This window comes from Lepisma saccharinum, chromosome 23 (assembly GCF_977018435.1).
Source record: "Lepisma saccharinum chromosome 23, izLepSacc3.1, whole genome shotgun sequence".
Classification (NCBI taxonomy): Eukaryota; Metazoa; Arthropoda; class Insecta; order Zygentoma; family Lepismatidae; genus Lepisma; species Lepisma saccharinum.
In genome coordinates this window covers 9,922,704-9,948,551 of record NC_139251.1, presented here as the reverse complement: position 1 = coordinate 9,948,551, position 25,848 = coordinate 9,922,704, and the positions used below count along the sequence as shown (strand labels likewise).

Below are 25,848 nucleotides of genomic sequence, written 5' to 3'. Positions count from 1 at the left end.
TGAACCGGCCGGGGATCGAACCCGGGACCTTGAGCATGGTAGTCAGACGGAAAGCATCAAGAATTATTTAAGGTTTATATTTTTAAATTGGTGGCCGCGGTGGCTCAGTCGGTAACGCGTCTGACTACCATGCTAAAGGTCCCGGGTTCGATCCCCGGCCGGTTCAAATCCGGGAACTTTTCTAACGATGGAAGCGGCCCCGGTGCCCACCCAGCGTCGAATAACATGGGTACCTGGGGGAAACCCTGGGGGGTAAAGGCGGTCAGGGGCGTGATGCTGATCACATCACCCCCACTCACGACCGGATCAAGAAAGTGTGGGGCGTTACCCCCACACCCCTATACGCCTTCATGGCATGGTGCTATGCACAGGGGTGCATTTTTTTTTTTATATTTTTAAATTATATTTTGCCGGGACCTACAGTATGATAATAGAGGATTGTCTTTTAAGATAAATTAGATGCAAATAACAGCGGCTGTCAAATAGATTATAATCTTTTCCCTTTGGTTTTTACACTTGTTTATACATTTACTAATAAACATTACTACATAAAAGAAATTCATACTGGAACAAAAACATCATTTTCAGACAAAAGTTACAAAATAAAAGTAGCTGAAGCAAACCAGAGTTTGTTCTTTTATCAATAACATCTTTAGCAACGATTATTTGCAAACCAAGGGTAACGATCACATTCGAACTCAATCAGGGTGGTTACTCCACATAAAGGCTTTATACATGTGTCTCTGCAATTACTAATAAAAATTACTATGTAAAAAAAATTCATACTGTCGGAAATCTTTGTTATGTGCATATTTGACTAGTCACAGTCTATTCAAGCACCTCTTACAGCGTTGTCAAAATCTATGGTCATCACATATATAAATCATAATAATAATAATAAAAAATGCACGGACTTGAGAAAAAACTAGTTCATGTTTTCATCACCAATTCTTATACCCTCCTCACCATCTTGAGCGGCTTGACTATCAGAAGCCACTCTATCACAGACAGATTCACTTTCACTTGCTTGTTTTGAAGACTGTAACTTACTTCTCTTAGCTTGTTCAATCCTTGACCTTCTTTGCCTTTCTTCCCAACTTTCCCGAAAGGCTCTCCTTTTCTCCCCCTCCTGCACAACTTTTCCTTTATCTCCGGTAGCACTTCTTGACACTTTCAGTTCCTTCCTTAACAACCTCCTCTTGCTTGCTACTTTGCTACTGACAACAACTTCTCTAGTTTTGCAGCTTCTATAACTCTCTCTCCTCGCGTCCCTTTCGTCATTGTTATCCTTTCGCTTGTCTTTGTTGAAGCTTTCCCTGGCTACTTTGGCTTGGAGCCTTTCCTTGGCCTTCCTCACCCTGTTCAAAGGCCACTTCTGCTTCTTCAGGCTTTTGGCTATCACTCGTTTCTGGTGATGCAGCTGTGGGAATAAGTCTGGAAAAAGAACAAGACAACGATAGTACTACATATTGCAGACATGGTAAAACACAACAAGGAAAAAGTAATCTATCTGGTGTAGGATAAATGCACATAGCAGTGTGTGGAAACAGGGCTCCCCCACACATTCTTGACCTGGGCCATACTGAAGATAATGTGGTCCTTTATCATCCAAATACATATTGATTAGAGGCTGAATAAGCACCACAGCTGCTTCATGCAAGGACACCACGAGAAAAATTAGTAGCCTTGGAATCAAATCTGGGTCTTCTGCATGAAAGTCAACTACCCTACTAACTGAATCACCTTGGCTATTGTAGGTATACATTGATATGAAATGCATTAACCTGAATTTTAAGTTCCTTAGATTTATGTTTTCCTGCTTTATAAGTTTTTTCAACTTGGTACCCCTGAAAAACGTAAAAGCAAGGTTTAATGTTGACATAGCTTCAGTAAAAAAAAGTACCTCGAATTTGGCTGGTAAAAATCCCACATTGGGATATCGAGAATTCATTTTGTCCGTAGGATGGCAGCACTGTACTGAATGACCACGACGACTGACGAAAATGCTGGAAAAATCAGGACAATGGTGCTTGAAAACCGGCGTGTGAGTGTGAGAGAGGTGGCTCGTGAGCTTGGCATATCACACATGTCCGTTCACAACATGTTGACTTATTTGTTAGGCATGAAACGTGTTGCGGCACGACTTGTTCTGAAGGAGTAGAATTTCCTGCAAAAAGCACATTGCAGGGATGTTGCTGAAGACATGATTTTGCAAGCCTCTAGTGACTCAACCTTCATGAAACACATCATAACTTGTGATGAGACATGGGTGTATGAGTATAACATGCAAACAGGTCAACAATTTTCGGAATGGCACTTCAAAAATGAACCAAAACCCAAAAAGCCATGCCAAAGTCGATCAAAAATTAAGGTCATGCTCATTGTTTTCTTTGATTATCGTGGTGTTGTGCACTCAGAATTCCTTCCAGCGGGACAAACTGTGAATAAAGAGTTTTATTTGACCATTGTAAGGCATCTGCGTGAGAATGTTTGCCGGAAAAGATCAGAGTTATGGAAAAACAATTCTTGGATTTTGCATCATGATAATGCGTTGTCGCACACGTCGACTCTTGTTCGAGAGTTTTTGGCCAAAAACTCAACACATGTCCTCGCCCAAGCCCCATATTCTCCAGGTATGGTTCCGTGTGATTTTTTTTCACTTTCCGCAACTCAAGTTACCACTTCGGGGAAGGCATTTTGAATCAATTGAATCCATTAAAGGAAATTCGCAGAAGGAACTCAGGGCGATAGTGTCTTCTGCATTTGAAAAGTGTTTCCAGGACTGGGTTAAGCGTTGGCATATGTGTATTGCATCTGATGGAGCCTATTTTGAAGGAGACAAAATAAAAGTTGATGATTAACCACGTATCTTGTGTCTTATTAACAAATTCCGGGTACTTTTTGTATGTAGTAGTAAATAAGGAAGCGATAATGATTTATGAAATCCTACTGATCCAATATAAATTTGCTAATGTTCCTTATGAATGTGAAATGTGTTTGCAAGAAAGGCTATGCTGGATTCCTTACACTTCTTAAATATTTTTTTTTCCCCAAGCAAAAAAATGTGACTTGGCATGATTGTAGGAATATAGAACTGCTGCACACTACATTTTTCGTTTACTTTGGTCTATTGTGACAGTCACAGGGGCATGCAGAATATGAATTTTTCCATAAAATTTTGATTTCCTTCTTCATATTCATTCTTTTAACTTTCATTATTGGGAGGTAAAATGTATACATTCACATCTACCAAGAGCCCTGTCATTCATCCCCCCTTCCGAACAAAAAAAAATTGATCTCTTAACGACAGTTAGCTCTCTTGCTACATTTTTTTTATATCACACTAAGTTCAAAAAGCACACTTGTGAAAAGTTCCCATCCAGAGGCTTATGTCTGCTAAACATCAAGCAAAGGCAATCACAGAACAACTTCCTCTGAATAGAATAAAACACCGCCAAATTCTTCGAGTCTCATGAATCATTCCACATTTACATACAATATTTTTCTTTTCCGTATAGGATCGAATGATTGATTCATTTAAAATTTTTGGGTGTGTCCTCATGCAAGGCCACTTTGCACCCTTCAGTGCTTCCGGGGAAGATCCCATTATCTAAAACCCTTAACTCAAAATTGTAAAAAGGGGTGTAAAAAGCCCCTTGGGAAATGTTAAAAATGCAGGTTGTAAATGGACCTGCACAGGACTAACACAACGCATTAAGAAAGGTAAGGATAGTTTAAAAACTACCTCAGAAACAGTGGAAAAGACCTGCTCTTATTAAAAATCTAAAAACATTAGCTAAAACACTGTCATCGTCACCCAACATAGATGATACATCGTTGGGAAGGTTAAAACCCCGTCTGAGGTAATTAAAATTGGCACACACTAGAAGAATGTGTCGAACACTTGAAACAACGTCACAAGTATGGCAGAATGGAGGCTACAGTCCTTGCAGCAAATGGCAATGTGCAAGACAGCTAAATCCGATTGAGAGTTGCATTAAGATGACTACTTCTCAGTGGGAGGGACGGGACAAGGAACGCCAAGCACAAGTGATGGGCTTGATAGCTTGAAGCTTGTTCCCCCATATCTCATCCCACTCTGCCTGACACAGGTTAAGAACTGAACAACAGAAAACGTTATGCAAGTCACTAGCTGGCAGAAGGTGGACAAGAACGTTGCCATCTGCATCAGCAGACTTGGAGGCTGCTTCGTTCCCTTTATGCCCACGTGACCAGGGATGCAAAAGAAGCGAACATCAGCTCTGGCACACAAGATACAGATGAAACTAGCCGTTCAAGGATACGGTGCACTACAGGAAGTCTGGAATTCGGCAATTCCAGACTCTGGAGCACACTGGTGGAATTTGTGCATAAAGAACTTTCTTCAGGGTAGAATAACAGCAAAATCCAATGTCTTGAAGACTACATACAGTTCTGCCATGTAGATGGAACAGGCAGGGTGTAGGGTGAAACTAGAGCTTTGTGAGTCCACAACAAAGGCGCATCCCACTGATTCCAGGGGTTTGGACCCATCCATGTAAAACATATTAAAATTGGGGTACTGAGATTGAAGCTCTAAAAACGTATGCTGGCATTCTACCATTGGCGTTTCTGTCTTGGAGAGGGCAGTTAGAGACAAGCCGATCGAAGGTGCAGGAACTCCCAAGTTGGGAGAGACGGGATGAGTGGAGACACGCCAGAAAGGATCTCGTCTGCATGAACACCAAATGGTCTAGTTGCATGAAGATGTAGCAGCTACAGAGCCAGACTTCTATCATCAGAGAAGGTATGATATGACAGATGCGTGGGCATCGAGTTAAGGTGGAGGAAGTAATTCAGCATAAGCTGCTGTCTTCGCAGAGACAGTGATGGCTCAGATGCCTCGACATACAAACTGGCGATGGGACTGTGGAGAGAAAGCACCGAAACAAATACATACCAGAATGATGGGCAATGTCTAGGACCGAAGCCAAGAAGATGGGTGGGCGAATACACAACGCATCCATAGTATAACTTCGACCTGATAAGTGAACAGTAGAGGCAGAGCAGTAAAGTCCTATCAGCACCTTAAGATGTATGACCTAAAATGCATAAAAGGTTGAGAACTCTGAGACGAGGGAATTTTAACTGGCCAGGTTAGTTTCCTATCAAAAATGAGGCTGAGAAATCAAGCATTCATGAAATGCAGAGGTGTTCTCCCCATGTACAGGTCATGGTCATAGTGGCAGGTAAGTTGTCAACAGAAGTGAATGCACACGGATAAATGAAAAACTGAAACCAGTTTGGGAGGACCACTCAACCAAATGGTTTATAGTCAGTTGGAGCTGACGAGAAGCTGGCACGAGATTCTGTGAGCGGCAAAAGATAGTTAAGTCGTCCACCCAGAAAAGACTGTGAACAGGAGTGAGAATGTTGGCCATAACCAGGGCCCGGATTTTGATGACATTTCATCTTTTAACTGGTGCAACGTAGTCATTGCTAACTACTATCGCTGACAAAAATATTGAGCCCTCTGTTTACGTGCTTGTAAAATTGTATTCCGTAGGTGGAAAAAAGTCAAATATACCTCATTGGAAAGCTTCAAGTGTCTATTTTTTAATAAGCGTCATCTGAAAATTATTCTTCATTGCACTTTCTTTTTGTAATGAAAAATTTACTAAAAAGTGTAGTTTTTCTTAGATTTTGCAAGAACGGGGAACTTAAGATCATACAGTTCATAATCAACTATTGATGTAAAACTGAGATTTTTTGTACTTAAAGACACATTATTTTGGCACCTCTGTGGAAAAAGTCAAACGAATATCTTCACTAGATTCTTCAAAAATTGAAATTTTAGGCAAACGTGCAATCTTGAAATGCATAATTGCAAATTCAATGAAATTGTAAAAAGCCGTTCATATGACATATGTGATCCAAATCCAGAAGTTTAACGTGTGTATCTCAAATATGACCACAGATATAAATTATTATCGACTACTCCTAATATGGAAAACGCGTGGATGACGTATGGCGAGATGCGGCCAATCTCAGACTCCGTGGGCTGCAGGTGACTTGCACAGCGTTGCCGCCTTGCTACACAGCCTGCGGGAATATTGGAAGTGCATTTCGTTGGTCCGATCCAAAGCATTGTAGCAGTGTTAAACAATGAATAAAAACAATTTGTCATATTATGAATAAAATAAATTTTCTTTGTATACTTTAGTTTTTGTTACATTTTCTAGCTTTTCTCCAATCTTTATACGAACGTCATTTTTTCCGTATCTGTATCATTTTATGTCACTCATTTCAACAGAGTAAGTGCAACAAAGAGCAGGATTTGATGAAGGTGATAAAAGATCTTAACAAATATTCGAACCAGTGACTTCTGGTTTCGCAGTATCCTCTGTACATAAAAAAATAACGTGCCTGCGATGTATAGCAACTTCATAACAAAGGAAAACATGAAAGAAAAAGTGCATGTAAGGGATCTTATGTATGTGTGCGAGTTCAGGCAATAATTCATGGTAGGAACACAAGAGTGATAAAATAAAATTTGCATTCGTCAATTTGCTGGCCGAACGCGAGTTTAAAGGGCTGCCGGCAGCATGTGGCAACAAAGCGCACTTCGTCGTAGCAACGAGAAGGAAAATGCGCGAGCCGGTTGCCAAGAAAAAAAATTCTGTCAGGTATTTCCACATAAACAAGCTTTAATCACAAGAAATGTCATATTTTTATGACTGGTATACAAGAAGCTACACACAATTGAATTTGTATATTAAAAACACGAAAAAACTACACTTTTATGAACACTTTTGTTTGAATGGAGAACAGACAGAGCTAAAATCAATTTGTCTTGCTTTTGTCTAAAAGCAGGCGGCACTTCTGGCTTTCCAATGAGATATATTTGACTTCTTTCCTCCCACGGAGTACAATTTTACAAGCACGTAAACAGAGGGCTCAATATTTTTGTCACGGATAGTAGTACAGAAATCCTGAACATCCTCCTCAGGTTGAAGAAATGTAATTTTTTTTGGTCATTTTTTAAAAATTTTGTGTCATTGCATGCTGAAACATAAGAAGTTCAACAATTTCTGTTTTGTCTGTATGTTATCTTGCGGTACTTACTCTGCGTTTAACTACCAGCGCAACAAAGCCTGTCTGAAAATCGTGAAATGCAACATTGTCGAGTTTCTTATTCTCAGTCAGTACAACACACCAAGGTGAAGAAGCAATTGCTAAATTGTTTGTTTCGGAATGAACAAAAAAGTTTCTTTTCAAAATTAGCAATAAATACCGCGTGCGATTTGAGAACATTTTTAATTTGAGAACCTGCAAATGTTCACTGTCATCCACTTTAATGCTGCTGCAGAATAAGAGGCAAGAATTGAAGCCTACTCATGCACCTTTCATGCAGTGAAATTCTTTTTTCTCTCCAAATGTTTTTCAATTAATACTTGTGCTTTGACTGTGTAGAAAGTAAGGATACTTACTTTTTTTTTTGTGTGTAATATTGTGAATTCTTCCCAATGTTATTGATTGTGATCCATAAAGTAAGTGTACATTATAAATATATATACTATTTTCAATAAGCAGATTGAGTTTTGTATGAATTTTTGGGTCATTTTTCGAAGATTTTTAAGTCATCAAAATCCGGGCCCTGGTCATAACATTGTTCACCACTATGGCAAACAGTCACACTCCTTAACACATTGTTAATGTTCGACCTTGGTAATCTTTATATTGTCACCTCATCACACAATAAAAGTCATATTGGTATATACTTTATATATACACACAGGGTGTCTATAACTGCTTAAGCACCTGCTTAAAACAAATATGGATGGGAAAACATCCACAGGACTCAAACACCCTGGTACATGATGCAGAAAAATGGCCAAAATGGTAGCCATCTTGAAGTCACCATCATTTTCTTGAATGATGGGTTGTAATAATGACGTAAACTGCTCCAAATGGAAGGAGTGGGAATAAGGCCAAAGGGGAGACCAAGATGTCGTTGCAAAGAGCGGATAGCGGAGAGTGTTCGGAGAAGAGGACAAGATTGGAGCACTGTGGAGAGGAGTGGTGGAAGACCAGGAGAAAATGGAGAGGCTTGACTTCTATGCCGACCCAGCCAGAGGCAGGAAATGATCAAGGATGATGATGAATGAAGCTATGTGTGACAGGTAAAAAAACATAGACCCGAAAAGTGCAAAAGTGGTTATGGTTATTTTGCACGTTCTTGTAGAAAATTCAAGCATAATTCCCAGATCTAAAAATTTATGGAATTCACAGAAATCTCAATCTGGAAATAAATTGCTTTCTAGCTACATTACACATGCGCAGGAATGGAAAAAATAATGTAACAGTCAGGTAAAAAAATTTAAAAAAAATGTATTTATACATGTATAATGCACACACTGTTTTTTTATGGGGGAAAAGCGACAAACAATTATATCTTGAATATAATGCGCAGAACTATTCAGGTTCATGAACTGGCTTCCTTAGTTATGGGTTGTAAAGCTGTTGCTCTGCTGATCTTACCTATTCAATGAGCCACCAACCCACCCCCACCTCCATCCACTGTGTTTAGCATCCCAAAGCTTTCTCTTCTGCAACCACTTTGTTTATTCTTTAGTAGAGGAAAGCGAGATCAAAGTTATGTTATGGATTTGCAACAGTCAGGAAGTTTTTTTTTCCATCATTTCTCACCTGACAAATACTGATGATACACATCCCATGTGACGGGAGGTGTATGCTTGAATTCTGCCAGAATGATGTCGCTTTTCTTAGTGTCGCAAACGTTCTGTTACAAATTGAAAAATCAGGGAAATGGCCTTTCACTTTTATAGTGTTTTTTTTTTTTATATCATTACTAAAGAAGTCCGACCTGGTAATTTGTATTTACGTCTGTTGATATATACTTGTTATACGCAGTGACATAGTGAAAACATGTGTGGTTTCATGTTGGCTGTCTGAATTACAGTATTCAATAAAACACTCAAATGCTGACCAAAACAAAATTTATTGTATAAATACACTATAAACATAACGTTTCCACCCACTAACAGAGTCTTCTTCAGACAAAGATTCACAATAAATAATAAATAAAAGAATATATTGTGGATCTTTGTCTGAAGAACACCCTGTTAGTGGGTGGAAACGTTACGTTTATAGTGTATTTTTTAAACAATAAATTTTGCCTTGGTTAGCATTTGAGTGTTTAATTAAACATAGAAACAAGACTTAACAGTGTTACCACTGAATTATTCCGTGCATAATACGCACTACAGTTTATTGGGGCAAAAATTTTGGAAAAAAAAAGTGTACATTATACGGTATTATTTTCAAACAAAAAAATATCTGGGGACAGGAGTTAGACTAACCTGCAGATCTATCCAGGGCATATTTCGCTGCATTCATTTCAGCCTGCTGGATGCTGTGTCCAGATGCTTTTGCTAGCCTTTTCCCTCTGAAGTAGACTGCCACTGTATATACACGTGTGTTGGTGGGGCCTTTGCATTCAATGACCCTATTAAAAGAGAAAATACATTTTACGTTAAACACCAAACAATTAACTGATTCCTAAGAATTCATTACATAAATGAATACAGTTGAATCTCAATTTTATGTTCCAGGATTTCACATTTTTGTGCATTATACAGATTTCTGTATCATAAATTTTTAGCCATTGTCCACAACAAAATGTATAAACAAGGTTTCAATATTTTCACAAAAAAATAAAATTTAGGGCACAAGAAATATTACATTCCTATTAGTAGTAGAGATGGGACACATTAATGGGTATCGTGCCAATATCAAATTATTGTTTACTCTGTTAGCTGCAGCTGCAGTCCTAAAGGCATTTAATTTTGCTGATGTTTACGCCCTGAAGAAAGTCCTTCTGTGCACAGATTCCAGCAGAGATTGCCAAATTCCAGACATAATTGTTTATCACTGACGGCTAGTGTCCTTGTGTGCCAGATCTGAAGTTCGCTTCTGTTGGATCCCTAGTCACGCAAACATCAAGGGAACGAAGCAGTCGATGCTGCCTCTAAGTCAGCTGATGCAGACGGCGACGTTCTCATCCACCTTCTGGCAGGTAAGGAACTGAAGAATGTTTTTTGTTGTGTCTTTCTTGACACATGGCAGGAAGAGTGGGGTGAGATAAGGAGGGGAACAAGCTTTGAGCTATCAAGTCCCCTCATGCTTGGAGTTCCTCGTCCTGTCCCTCCCGCCAAGAAGAAGCCATCTTAATGTGGTTCCGAATCGGACACAGCCATCTCACAGATCGTCAATTGCTGCAAGAACTGGACTGTCCGCTGTGCTGTACTTGCAACGTCGGAACATTCAATTTTGATTACCTCAGACAGGGTTTTAACCTTCCCAATGATTTGTCATCTATATTGGGAAGAGATGAATGTGTTTTAGCCAATGTTTTTAGCTTTTGAAAAGAGTAGGCCTCTTCCATTATTCCTGAGGTAGTTTTAAAACTATCCTTACCTTTCTTTGTGTGTTGTGTTTGTCCTATGCACGTCTATTTACAACCTGCATTTTTAACCTTCCTCAAGGGTTTTTCCCCCAGCATACACGAGGGGTGTAAAATGGCCATGCGTGCCGACACACCCAAAAATTTGAAATTAATCAATCATTATAAACCTATTTTTCTGTGAACATGAATCACCAAACATTTGCAAGTACAGCAGAACTCTGACTACATATTCTTCAGGGAACAACTGCTGAAGAACTTGCAATGTGTCCTTCTCGTTGTGCAAATATATACTGTAGTTCTTGTTGTTATTTGCAATATTTGTAACTAAGTGTATGATTGCTATTTTCTTAAAAAATTTAAATTAACTGTGATGACAACAGAGAATATAGATGTGCCTGAGTATCTACATCTTGGGACTTGGTTCCTACAGTAATTATAATTACATTTATTTCTTTGAAGCATAAAGTAGGAAGTGATTTGCTGAATTGTGAAAAAGTGATGTTTAGTATGAAAATTCTGTATTATACAAATAAGTAGAGCTAGTATTGTTATGATCTAAAAATCACAAAAAAAATGCAAAATAAAAAGTGCTCTTATGACCTAAAATTAAAAAAAAATATATGAACTATGATTTGAAAAATATGCCCTTACAACTGTTTCAAACAAGTTCTGTAGTATCAAGAGAATTTTTTTTCTCCCAATAAAATTTTTGCAATAGAGCACAAAAAAACTTTCATCATTTTCATTGACACTTGTTGTCCCACTTCACAAACAGCATGCAAGTTATTCACAGTTTTATTCACAACGAAAATGAGAAAAGTGTTGGAAAAACAACAAAAATAAGGGTATCATACATTGTGCTCAATTGCAAACATTTTATTGGGAGAAAAATTTGCTCTCGATACTACAGAACTTGAGCTGAATGACATTGGCTTTCACCATTTCTCAGGAAATAAACAGGGACGTATGGTTGTAAAAAATTCAACAACGTGAGTGAACATGGAAGTAAGAATGAATCCACTTCTAAAATGGCTGTATATTTCTTGAAAAAGTGAAAATAGGATGAATATGTATGAAAATCTACCAAAATATACTGCAGCTCATAGAAATAGCCAAATATGCCTAAATATGACTTTAAATGCATCTTAATCTAATTAGTTTCTTCATAATTTCAATGTCTATATATTCAGGGAAACATTACAAAGTCATGCTAAGTCATGAAAATCCTAGCCCTGCAAATAAGTATAGTGCGTGCTAAGAACGTAACTTATTACACAGGTGATATTTCACATTATGGGGAGTGGAAAGGTACAATACATAAAGCAAGAAAATGTAATACTATGGTTGCTCAATCTCACTTGCTACTTACACTTTCTTTAAAATGCAGAGAAATGCCAATCCACAAATATTTATAACAAACTACTTCATAGGGACCATGAAAATTGAATGTACCACTTGAATCGCATAGTACTCATGCAGCCCCAGAGTAGGGCTGACGTGATGTGCGCAGAAGTGTTCAGCGAGAGATGCTATTTCAGTAAACATGGAGCATGGTTGGCTGCACATCACACATTTGCTGTTGAGACATTTTTCAAGAATTGTGAACCTGTTGTCATGACACAGCGTCTGTTTAGACGGCACTTCGATATTGGAAGACATGAGAGGATATGAGAATTTCTCCAACACGAGTGTCTTTGAAACACATTCACAAGATCTAAACACACTCAAGCCGAGAATTGTGAAGGAAATTAATGCCATACAGGCAGCCACATTCTTGCATGTGATGGAAAGTGTGGTTACTCGAGTGTGCGAGTGCATTAACCAGGATGGTGTTAGTTTCAAAGCATAGCATTGTTTCTTGTGTAGTGACAAATGGCATACATGTGTGTTTCAGGTATCACTGTTGTCAATAAATTTGATTAATGACTGAAGACACAGTATATGATTCAAAATCATAGATGAGTGCAGGGTCACCCTGTATGATGCAGGAAAATGTAAAATTCAGGAATTTTAAAATCAGAGTTCTGCTGTACTTTTCTTGAAAACTATCTGTAAGAAGTGTTTAAAAAAAAATCTCAAAACATGTTTCGGTAACATCATTTTATTGAAGCACACACACAACAGAAAAACAGTGCGAGAAAACAGAAGCTAAAACTGATCCCAATCTTTCAACTCCTTCATAATCATTCTCAGAGGGCAAGCTGATAGTGGAAGAGTTTGGATTGGATTGGTTGATTTGGTGTTTCAAGTCCACTTTATGCACAGTAAGGCTAATCGGGGCTGTACCTACAGTTTAAAGTGGGATCCGAACCACTGTGCCTCCTCCGGGTATTGAACCAGGGACACCTTGATTACAAGGCAGCAAATGGGAGAGGAAGCACGGTCATTGTAGGAACTACTCAAAAGCTGCAAATTAAGTTTTACTTTCCATTTATTATGTTATTTGTTGAGCTTGAACAAAATATGGGAAGATTGGCTTTTTAGCTTACTGTCAGATTAAAAATTATGGATACTAGAGTTTGGACTCCAATTAAAAATTAACCAGTAAACCTACGTAAAAAGAAGTCACATAAAAATTTAGTTTATTCAATTCTGCATTAAGCTATGATAACCATTTTAATTTGAGTATACCTTCAATATTTTATCATCGTCAGAACAATAGAAAGTGCGGTTTTCTTGGTGTTTTCCAAACAACTACTCTCTTTGAAGTTCTATAAATAAAAAACTTGTGGTCCGATCGTGATGAAATTTAAATACAGTGCAGGTAGAAAGGTTTTAATTACAATGCTAATTTACAGATTTTTTAAATATAGTCCTACAAATACAATTTTGGTCTTCTTTTGAAGCTCTTTGCAGCTGTTTTTAAACCCCATTATCACATTCACAGTACGAAACAGATTTTGGTACTTTACAATTATATATATTACTTCACTTCAGACCGTCTGTTTTCTGGGAAAGCGAAAAAACACATTGATAATAACTATTGGTACCAAACCTAGTAATCTTAACCTAACTACGTAAAATTATAGTTGCTGTTGTGGAATGTCGTTTTGGGTGCTAGAACAGATGGTCTGAAATGAGGTAGTCCGTATAATACTAAAGTAGCAAGATTTTATAGATTTTTGATTAATAGAGTAAAGATGTTCGTTGAACATGACAGCCCAACCCCATACGTACTGTCGCTAGAACGATGTCCGATTGACCGTGGAAACTGCAGGCTGTCACCAGTGTGGTGTTGCCACATTGAATGAATGTATTTACTCCAAGATGGAAAGTCCATAATTCCTAATTGCTGCATAACATCAGAGGAACCAGAATGACAATGAGACATTACATGTATCCTTCCTACATGCAACCATACAGTTGTGGCCAGGCATCCAACACAACCTGAACACTTGTTGGATGTTGTGGCAACTACGACGATGACACCAAAGCACAAATGCACAGAAGAGCAACAAAACACAGAGTTTAGATTTCTCCCACATTTAACCCTTCTCTGGTCCTGGTGCAATAATTACCCATATTTTACATTTCCAGATTTCAAGTTTTTTATCATCACATGCTGCAGAAGAAAATATGGATTCTACTGTATGTAGTGTATTTTCTGAACACAAAACTACGCGTGAAAATACGTTACAAATTCTTGCTTTGCACCAGCACGATAGTGCGCTGCAGACGCTTTGCGAAATAATTGAAGTAGTTACTCTTTCCTCCACTAGAGGGAAACAGTAGCTTTCTCTTCGCTGTTCTCCCTGGCTTACGCGTCATACACTTCGCTGCGAGTTCACCAGTATTACTGCAACATTTTCTCTGTCCTTGCTTCCGACTTAATGTACGCAGCAAATTGACATGCAGTGAAGTAGGTGTCTAGTGCGACGTGTACTTCACCATGTTGCAATATAATTGCCAGGAAGATTTGGTTGCTTTTGTATCAGCGTGATGGCTTATGGAATCTGGAAAGTTTTGTGCTCTTGATGAAACTAGAATACAAGTGAATTAACAGGTAGAATTTGCCAGCGTAAAAATTTGCTGAATACTAGAACACATATTAATTCCTGCACGTTTTGTGGAAGTTAAGATTCACGAATAAACTAGTGAAGTTTGTCTTTTGTTGACACTAATTAAATTGTGGGAATAGAGCACTCTAAAAAGGCTAACGAAGTTTGATTCATCCAATGCGTGCCTTTTTGAACTGAGTGAGAATCGTCGTGTGCGCATGGTTGCTCATTGTACATGTTTCTGAACTTGTTACGTCGTGAGTATGTCCCGGGCGAAGAGGGATATTACTACATGTCCAAGTGCCGGAATTGTGGAGGTTGAATTGCAGTTGAGGAACAATTCAGAATGCACTACTCTGGCTGTGGGCACACAAGCTAGGCAAGGAAACTGTGATGTGGCATCCTTAAGTTGCAACGAGGTTCCATTGTTCCAATTCGAAAGTCACAATTTTACTTTAAGGTACGTACTGTTAATTTAGTGTGGAAATAGTTTCGATTGCATTGCGAGTGAACCATTTTTGACATATGTTGAAATTTACGTTAGTCAAATTACCTTTCGTAAGCTACACCCATATATGTTTGTTGACCGATAGTAGATCGCTAGTGCATGACGAAGGGCGATAAAAATGTGATTTTTCCTTGTAAGCAGAGTCAGTAAAATTAAATGTCCCCCACGTACTAATTGAGTAATGTCTAAAGAGCACAAATAAGTAAATGAAGTATGAATAGAAATTCATGAGTTAATAAGTAGTAGTAAAACCCCTGTTATACACCAACAAATTTAAAAGTTGATTTATGACTGTAATTGGGTCACTAATAGTGTGATTGTTAATTGTTGAACATAAAGCACATCTTTTAAAGAAGCATTAATGTATAAATGCCAAAAAAAAGTTAATATTTGAATACCTCATACCTGATACTGCTTGTTGCTCAATTTGTCAATTGTTGTGGAGAATAGCAGTCTGTTGCTCAAACATTGTTCATGTGAATTATATGAAAGCATCCGAATAATAAATCTTGTTGAAATCAATTATAACTCTTTGTTATCATTTGAGAGATAATTATAAAAAAACATATTAGTAATGTTTGACAATATCCTGTGCCTTTTCTTGAATGCCAATTGTCAAATGCTTGAACATATAAAAATGGTTCCTTTGCAGAGTACTAGAGTTTAGAAGTGTAGTTAGATATTTTGGTAACTGTGTACTTCTGTTACAGGGTTGTGTCTTCTGGAACAGCACCCTACCGCCTTTGATGAAATATCTCGTTTACAGTTGAACACATTTTATAAAAAAGGTGTATGCGACTTACTCACGTTGTTACAATACAATATAAGTACTTAAAAAATTACTATAAAAATGATTACTTACGGTTCGTGAGTAATTGTGTAAATTGACGTAGGCACGAAGTAATTCCGATTGCGAAGAAGTGCACCTGAGGAAGAGACCAGTTGCATCTCGAAACGTTGTGTTTTCTATAAAACATATACTCACGAACCGTAAGTAATCATTTTTATAGTATTCTTTTTAAGTACTTACATTGTATTGTTACAGTTGATCGCCTTATATTATTTTTATGAATGTTTGTAATAATTGGTCTACTAAATCCCCCCTTGGGTTAGACTCTTAGTCATTTTGCTGATTCTCGAATGAGATTTAAGACGTCATACTACAGTGTGGCATTAGCCTTCAACTTAGAGACTTGTAAGTGGTTAGTTTGGGGGGTTAGTTTTGATCCACGGCCTTCAGCATTAGTTTCCTCCCTTATAAACCCTTAACCCAAGTAACCACATTACATGTACACACTATTTGTAGAATAGAAGTTACATACTTGTAAACTGGAATATCAGGTTCTCCACCATCCATTGTTCTCAATGTTAAACAGCATTGCTGCAGTTTGGATTTTGGATCATTCCAATCCTGGTTCATTATAAAATCTTGCAATCTTGGGAAGAAACAGACATGGCAAAATACATGGCAATACTCCAGACCCTGGAAAAGAGCAAAGCAATCAATGAGCTGGTAAAGATAACATAAACAAATATCATATGTATGAGTGAGTCTCTGTTTCCAATTTTTGCTTCAATGAAGTTGAACAGTGTTTAGTATTACATTTAATCAAATTTAGCTACTTATGTTCCTTTTTTATTTACCTCTACTACCACTCAGTGCATCTTATTTGCTTTTCAAAGGTCAATATTTGAATGCACACTATAGGTGATTGAAAAACAAAATACTGCACAATTTCTTGGGTTCAAACCTGTTAGAAAAAATCATTACTCTTTGTGACTGTATGTAAAAATAATAATGGTTATGGAAGACATTGTTTAATAAATTTTTCAAAAGCTCAAGTAAATTGCTTACTTTTAGTTTTAAAAATAAAGATTCTTTTCCAAAGATATTTTGAACATCAATTTCTATATACGAGGGGATGTCAAAAAATATCCGCACTTTCGTCATAACTTTATTTAGGTTCGCCACACTGTCTTCAGCGTTCGCATGCTGAAAGGTGGTACTCTTGTGGTTACGAGGGCGAGGTTTCACATTAAATGCTCTATTTTTCTTTCTTTTGTAACACAGTAAACATGGCCACTCTGCTGGCAGTGTGCACCAAGGAAGAACAGAGATCAGTGATCGATTTCTCTGCTCCAAAGTAGTGTCAGGGGCTAAATTTCACCGCAGGCTTTCAGTACAATACAGGGTCAGTGCTCTACCACGTAGAAGTACGTATGAGTGGATCTAGAGGTTCTACTGACGGGAAAATTCAACAAGCTCAAGAGATGATTCTGACGAAACAGACGAGTCACAGGGTGGCAGTTGATGAGGTGGCATGATGCTTTCTTCAAATATTCATCAGTGGTGTGCCCTCTCCCTTTGGCCCAGTATTTCTAAACAAAAAGAACGTCAAAGGCACGATAAGATGGCAAAATGAGGACAGACTACTAAAAAAAGTATAAACCGCACCCCCTTCGAAAATTCTGGGCATGCCATTGTTAGTCGTGGTTCTGTGTGCGAAATCATCCACGATAAACTTCAGATCACTGATCTCTGTTTGGGGCACAGTGCCAGCAGGGTGGCCAATTTTACTCTGAAAGGAAAATGGAGCAATTAATATGAAACCTCAGCCAATTAACCACAAGAGTACGAGCTGAAGGCAGTGTGGCAAACCTAAAGAAAGTTACGGTGAAAAGTGCGGGTAATTTTTGACTCTCCCTAGTATTTTTGAAGACTACATTGCATTGTAGATCAAGAGCTATAGAGTCAGTGAACAATGAACCAACTTGCCTTTTAAATAGTGGAAGTACTTCAAGAGTTCCCACATGAACCCTACATGTATTTTCCCTGAGATTTCGAGAATCCTCACATTTTTTCCAGAGTACTCAATATGCAGAACATTACTATTTTATTCATGGTGGATGCACTAAACGCGGTTTCACTATTGTGTATGAGAAATTTCATGTTTCTGTGTTGCTTTGATTGATTGATTGAGTTGGCATTTTAAGTCCACCTTATGCACAGAAAGGCTAATCGGGACTGTACCTACAGTTTTAAAGTGGGATCCGAATCACTATGTGCCTCCACCGAGTATCAAAGCCGAGACCCTGTGATTACAAGATGACGATTTCTGTATTGCTAACTTGATAGTTTTCCCAACTAATTTAGAAGGCTCACTGACTACATTCAATGAAGATACGGCATCTGACCACATCCTATATGCAGCACGGAAACATGAAATTTCTTGTACACAATTACTATTTTAATTTATTTTGCAATGGCCTTCTCCACTCTCATGTTCATATCATCCTCTCATTTTCTTTATTATTATTATTATTATTATTAGAAATGAGACAAATTTGTATTGTCTGATAAAAGGTATATCAGTAAATTAGTTTTATCAGAAATATTACCGATAATTTTGCCAATCTGATATATTTATAAACATTTGGTACGGTCAATAAATAACCGGATTAATGCCATGAAAAAGCGAAATAAAGTTTGGTTTGGTTTGAGTTGCTGTTTTAAGTCCACTTAATGCACAGTTAGGCTAATCAGGACTGGACCTACAGTTTAAAGTGGGATCTGAACCACTTGTGCCTCCACCGGGTATCAAACCCGGGACCCCTTGATTACAAGGCAATGACGCTACCACTGCGCCATGGGGGAGGCCATGCAATAAAGTGACAGAGCGATGAAACTTACGGGATATGTAGACCAGGCTGGGGTACGCCACATGTCTGCGATATGAGTTCCAGACCACATCACTAGGTGGCAGCACTGGCAGTGAAGGGAGGTTGTGTTTGTGCAATTTGCCTCCAAGGTGCCAGTCAGTCATTGAGTGAGGTGAGTCATGGCGTTCACAGTGTCAGGTGGCTCAAAAACGTTATGCCATAACAAATGAGTGCATTTCTACTGTTGATGACCTCATATGGGAGTGTTGAGGGATTAGTCTGAGCCAGATTGAAACCGAACTCGGCATTAGTAGAGGCACATATTTTTGGTAAATAAAAAAAGCAACATTTCGGTACAAAAACAGTCAATTTCGGGTTTAAAAGCAGTAAATCAGATAAAATTTTGGTGTTACAGCGGTGAATAATCAAGTCAAAAGTGCTATATAAAATGACATTTTGGTTTTGGAATTGTGAATATAATCCTAAATTTGACATAAAAACTAAACTTACTACACAAAATAAACTTATTCCTTCTAATAGCACATTTATGTCGTTACCAGAATATTAAGTTCATTCTTGTATAAAGGGGTCCATTTTTGCTTCTCAAATATTTACAGCAGAATTAATCAATTTTCCATGAATTGAATTACTCACAGGATACTTCAGACTTCAGAAAGTGTTGCGTCGATATATAAACGGTAAATTTCGTGTTTAAGAGTATATTTTGCATTTTGCAGTTAATTTCGCATTATTTCGTGACAAAACAGGGTAGGAAAATGCACCTCACACCTTTCACAAACATGAAAAATGAACATTATAGCATGTTATTTCATATTTCGTGTTTTCGTCAAAAACGAAATTTGCATGCTTCTAGGCATTAGTCAAGGTACAGCATATACTATTGTTCATGAACACCATCACTATGGTGTTGCCTTCTGCTGTCAAAAACTGTATCACGGATTGCTGAACATCCTTTGTGACTCCAGCACCTGGCCTACATATCCCATAAGTTTCATCACACTGTCAATTTATTTAGCTTTTTCACAGCATTAATCCGGTTATTTATTAACCGTACAAAACAGTTTGTGATTTCATGCAATGGTCTGCATTTTTTGTTATTATTTTTATGAATACAACATCTAACACATTGCAATCACTTATGTGGTGACTAAACCATTTATGTTCTTCAAGGAGAATTAGGAAATTTTTATTTTCTGAAAGAGTTATTTTTGTTCAAGATACTCTCTTCAAATGTCAGTTATTGGTCAGTAAATTTTGTGTCAATAATTACTGGTATTGGCAAAAAAAAACAAAAAAACATTGTATCAGTGCGCATTTTGATACCAATAACATATCTAATTCAAGAATAAAATGACAAGTCTGTGCATATAATTAAGCACTAAGGTTACAGGGTTTTGTGGGAATTAAACAATTTTTCAAACTGTTTTGCAGCACATCAAATAAAATTGTAAACACATCATGTGTAGAATAAATATGTTCACACTTTTGGCAAACAGAAGTTTACAAACTGACACATCAATTAATCTGTAATGAAGAATAAACATATACCTAAAGCTTATATCTTGAAAGTAGCTTGCATACAACAAGTTACTGAAGTTGTAATTATTAGTATTTGTAGTTGTAATTATTACTGACAGGTAGTGGCATATTCTAGGCTCGAAAAGTGCTTCATTGTGACTCATTGATCAATTAGATGAATTTCCAGGAGTTTCATTTTTCAATTTTTCTGTGATTTCCCAGATTTGCAGGTGTACTTATTTGTGCTTCGGGGAAAGACAGATGCAGCAGCAAATTAATATACATTCCTGCAAAAGTGGTTATCTGATGAAGCTCGTCAATCACATTGCGACAAGTTCTTGAGAGGAAGATCCCGGTGGAGGCACAAGCAGTTCGGATCCCACCTTAAACTGTAGGTCCAGTCCCGATTAGCTTGACTGTGCATAAAGTGGACTTAAAACACCAAATCAATCAATCAATCATTGAGAGGAAGATGGCAGTGGCTATCAAAATTAATAGAACATCATAAAAAACAGTTGTGTGGATAAATGAACACTTCATTTCAGTGTATTAAGAAAGTTCATATGATAAATTCTCTGCCTGAAATCAGATTACATATGAATGTCAATGTACAAAGAAAATCATATGGTACCAAACAAGGAACCTACACTAGGTATCTTTAGAAACTATTCGTAACACAACAGAGTAAAGCTATGTATATGAACAATCAAATACAAATCCTAAAAAAAAAGTTTCAGGATGCAACTAAATTTGCAGTCTAAAGTACAATTTTGGCGCAAATTATGATTTATTTTTTTTCCTTGTGTGAATACATTATCAATACAACTTACCTTATCGACATACAAAGCACCAAGGAAAGCTTCCAGGAGATCTGCCCTGTCTTTGGTTTTCAACTCTGCTTTAGGGTTGGAGTAGAGAGCATACTCAGTCATCCCCAGGTCATCACAGACAACAGCTTGCGTTCTATTATTGACTAGAGAGCTACGCAGAAGCTGTTGAAGGAAGGAAACAGAAATTATCAATGCAGCAGATAACACTGAACACTGTGGCAGGAAAATTCACAGGCAGAGAAAATTAAAACAATTTAACAGTTTTTCATGCATTCAAAAACACTGAACACTTTCCTGGTTTCTTCTTTTCATTATGCAACCTATGTACATTGTTCACAGGTTCCTGGACATTTTTGACAATTCTACAAGTAAATTACGTAATGCTGACCAAAGAACTTTAAAATTCTTTCATGAAACTTACAGAACACCCAACATTTCTGTTTTCCTTTCTACTTGCTGCACACATGCAACATGAAGACATGTGGGTGATGTGGAAGTAGGGTCCCATGCATTCGCAACCTTGGCCATTTGATGAGGTGGTGGTTCAGTACCATGCTCCTCCCACCTTACTTTCCAGGTTGACCCCTTCTGTGTGGTTTTCACAGCTGTGAAATGGAAAAATTTATGTATGACATTTTGTGCTCTTGCAAGGTTGATTTTTGCTTGGTAGCCAGAACTTCAAATGTTAGTTCTCCCCCAACGGTTTCTGTTTTGAAATGTAACAAAAGGGTACCAATGGAGACAGTTAATCGATTACATTATATCTTTCTTTGTACAGGTTGTAATTTTTCACATATACGGAGAAAAATTCAAGTAGAATTCACACATAATTCCCGGAGCCAATATTCACGCATAATTCCTGGAATTCAAGAAATTCCTGGTGAGTAGCCACCCTAATGATTCTTACAATTGGCCACGTGGTCCAACTATAGGACAGAAGGTTGTGTGCAGGGTGTTGTTGCCACTGATTTTGGCGCAAGTGAGCAAACGTGGCCACAGTCGGTGCTGTGAGGAGTCATTTGGTGGTGCAAGCACAGATGTCTCCACCAGCAAAACATTCACGTCCATGGCAATGTGACAATAAAGGACTAAAGATTTCCCACGCGAAGAAAACGTGCTAACTCCAAGACTTCTGTCAATGGATGGAAAGACCCACATGATGCCTGGAAAAGTCAGCTAGCAGAAGGAATACTCAGTTTGGTGCCAACTCTGCCAGGTTAACCTTCTAGCCTATAATGAAAAGGGGGGGGGGGAAACATCCAACAGATTAGAGTCTTTGCACAACACACAATGTACAGAAGGTTGTTCGGGATATATCCGAAGGACTATGCAACAGCCCTGCCATCTGTGGGATTGAGCTGGAGTGAAGGTGCAGGTGAAGTTATCAGTCATGTACCACAGCTTGCAGGTGCCGTGCAGGAGATTCATGCACATAGCTGTCAAATTTTGCCAAAAGTGAACCGTTATTGGAAAGGATACGTCATGGTGCTTTTCAATGCACATTTCTCATATGACTGAATAGTAGAACAGTGTCCGGAGAATGGCTCGACTATCGGGAAAACCACTGTGAAAGAAATAGTGCCCCGGTGCACACAACAGGAGGCCTGTTCGTAAACATTCACCGACAAAAGGCACCTGTAAAAGACACTAGTGAAAATGTCACCTGTTGTGTTCCGAGATATTATGCAAATGACATGCTAGGAAAATCCACCAATCCAACATGAAATGGCCAAAAGGGTAAATATGGCTCTTTCCACTGTGAACACTACCATCCAAAAGTATCTTGGGCTGTGGTACGTTTGTCAGGCCAGAATGCACTACCTCCTCACACCACGTTGCTGAATGCAGGATCAACTTCAGAAAACTCGATGAAAGACACCTGGCGGGGTCCAAATGGAGGACTGTGTTCACAATGGATGAAGCGTAAATTTAACTCACTGGCAGTGGTCACATTTAGTTGATTACATATCGTAAGAGCAACTTTGTTCACTACTGCTGGGACACTTTACACTCTTCAAGTAGAGTAAGGGACAGACATGTAGTCATTTGTCTCCCCTAACTAAACTTGAAAGTGACTTTCCTTCCTTCAATACCTCACAATATGGATCTAGAAAATATTACCTTATTATTATTAAGCAAACACCGATTTAACCTGACTGGTAACCCGAGAATACTTGTTTGTATTATTATTATTATTTTACATTTGTTTTTACATGTAAGTGTGCAGTAGATATTCTTTACTGGTTTCACAACGTAACACAGATTACATTCTGGAGTATATACAAAAATGTGCATGAAAATTTAATTACTGATACTACAGAAGTTAAGAGTTAAGTACTTACAGATAAATGTCCTTCATGATGTTCTGGAAAATATTTATACAAATATTCAGAAGCAATCAGCTGAAGAACTGTGTCACCTAAGAACTCCAATCGCTGATTTGATCCTCTGGGAAAATAATTATAATAGTAATTAATAACAATAATAATACATTCACAAAGAGACACTGGTCAATAAGGTAAAGTTTTATAACCAACATGTATATAGGGTCAAACAATGGAAATAATATTAAGAACAATAATAAAAGGTTAAATAAAACACAACACATCAACATTATTTTCGTAATTGGCATCATGCTGTATTCCATTTCAACTTACACTCTACTTGGAAGTATGGACCGTAGTGCGCGCGGAGCCGTCATTTTGTTTATTTGTGTGCCAGATGGATGGAATCTTCTTAATTTTGCCACCAGAGGGCAATAGCATTGGTTATGCAATGACGTAACAAGGAAACCATGGTGCGAAGTTGCAGCCCTTCAGGCTGCATTTTGGATTATGGCCCAGGGAGAGGAAGTAGTTTTTCCTCTAGACAGACACCTTAAGAAGGGGTCCGAGAAAGCACGACATGGGAGGAGAAGGATAAGTACTTTTAAGTTTCGAATTGGCACTCACACACCCAAATTATATTTGTTCATCTTTCTCGTCCGTTAAACTACGTGGAGAATTGACTTGACTGTAAAGGAATAGATTTAGTTCATCATTATTAATTATTTAGTTAAATTAATATCCATCCAACTGGCACAAGTGATACGACACGAAAATGTTTATTTCAGCGAGTTTAACATCGAAAATCTTTCTTTATGTAGACTAATGGTGCTTGCACATTATGTGAATATGAATAAACTCGCATATTTTGGAAAAGGTGTTGTATCTGTACTTTCTATTAGCATAGCAAATAAGTAGACCTATAAGGCGGAAATTTCCACTGCGCACTTTCTAAAGGTTTGTATGCATTAAACAACACGTTTAACGTGCATAGAAGGTAGGAACACATATGAACTGTTAAATTTCATGTCAAATTCACTAAAAGATGCCAATATATATATATATATATATATATATATATATACACAAAGCTCTATCCAGTTATTTACCAAAATGTTCTAGTTACAGTAAGAGGAATTTGATTTACAGAATATTATCATTCAAAACACAAGACAAAAAAAAAAAACACACACACACACACTGAACAACGAACACATTTTAAAAGATAACAGCAAATGTCCAGCTATAGCTTCTTCTTCTTTCTCAGTAGGCCCAACCCAGTAGTAATGTTCTAAAGCGGAGGTTATATCAATTAATCTCTAAACAGGAAACTGAATAAAAGGTTGCACATAATACTATACAAAGTATGCAAAAGTGTTAATGAAGTCTCAATACTGTGGATAAAACACATTCCACATAAAATAAATTATTGCAAAGTGGAGCAAAATACAAGGTGCATTCAATAAATAGACGGAAAAGTAGTATAAAAATCTAAAATACGAACGTGATTGTTACCAGGTGTGCCGGTTAATAATTCTTAATTTTGTCGCTGGAAGCAAGGGTTGGTGCACAGTCTCAACTGTTACGTCAGTGTGTTGCCAGGACAGTACCTGTCAAAACATCGTGGATGTGGAACCGAGTGCGAGTGATCATGATATTGGGTTTGTGTGGTAAACATGTTGACCTTCAAACCAAATAAGGAGCATGTGTGGCACGTCCAGCTTTTCTCGTTCAATCAAATGAAAAATGCAAGTGAAAACCATCATATCCTTGTGAAAACGTACGGTGACAATGTCCTAACACAAGATGCCAAGACGCGTGTGCACGTTGGTTTCGACAATTCAAAAGTGGTGATTTTGACTTGAAAGAAAAACATCACCAGGGCCAGCCGAAAAAATTCCAAGACGTCGAATTGCAAGCACTGTTGGACGAAGACGATACGCAAATGCAACAACAACTGGCAGATAAGTTAAATGTTGCTCGCCAAACCATATCTGATCGTCTTCATGCCATGGGAAAGATCCAGATTGGGCAACAAGACATGGAAAAGTGATTTTGCAGCACGACAACGCCTCATTACACACAGCGAAAGGCGTTAGAGACACCATTTCTGCACTTGGCGGGGAATTCTTGCCCCACCTGCCATACGCACCACTTCGGATTACCACTTGTTTTCATCGATGTCTCACTCACTTTCCCAGCAACACTTCAACAATTATGAAGATGTCGAACAATGGCTTGCTGACTGGATCACCTCAAAATGTGAACGAATTTTCTGCTAGGGCATCCACAATTTGACGGACAGATGGGCAAAATGTATAGCTAGCGATGGTGCATACTTTGAATAAAGCATTTTGTTACCTTTCTCCCCAGATACACTTGTTTTCTTTCGGATCAATTAAGAATTATTAACCAGCACACCTGGTATATGTTTGTTATTTTGTGAAGACATCTGTAAGCTATTCATAGCTGGGGCTGGCACGCCTGCCTCCCGCATGGGACGCTGGGAAACAGTTACACA

The 25,848-nt window shown here is 38.0% G+C and overlaps 1 protein-coding gene across 1 annotated transcript in view; it reads right to left on the bottom strand.

The window, feature by feature from the left end:
- Positions 1–391: 391 nt before the first annotated feature.
- Positions 392–25,848, bottom strand: part of drosha (ribonuclease 3 drosha) — a 221,289-nt gene continuing 195,832 nt past the window's right edge. The window contains exons 18-22 of the mRNA XM_083144582.1: positions 23,346–23,451; positions 21,004–21,165; positions 16,297–16,457; positions 9,363–9,508; positions 392–1,434 (exon numbers count right to left, since the gene is read on the bottom strand). Coding sequence (XP_083000708.1) covers positions 926–1,434; positions 9,363–9,508; positions 16,297–16,457; positions 21,004–21,165; positions 23,346–23,451 — 1,084 coding nt within the window. The 3' untranslated portion in view covers positions 392–925. The remainder of the gene's footprint in view (positions 1,435–9,362; positions 9,509–16,296; positions 16,458–21,003; positions 21,166–23,345; positions 23,452–25,848) is intronic.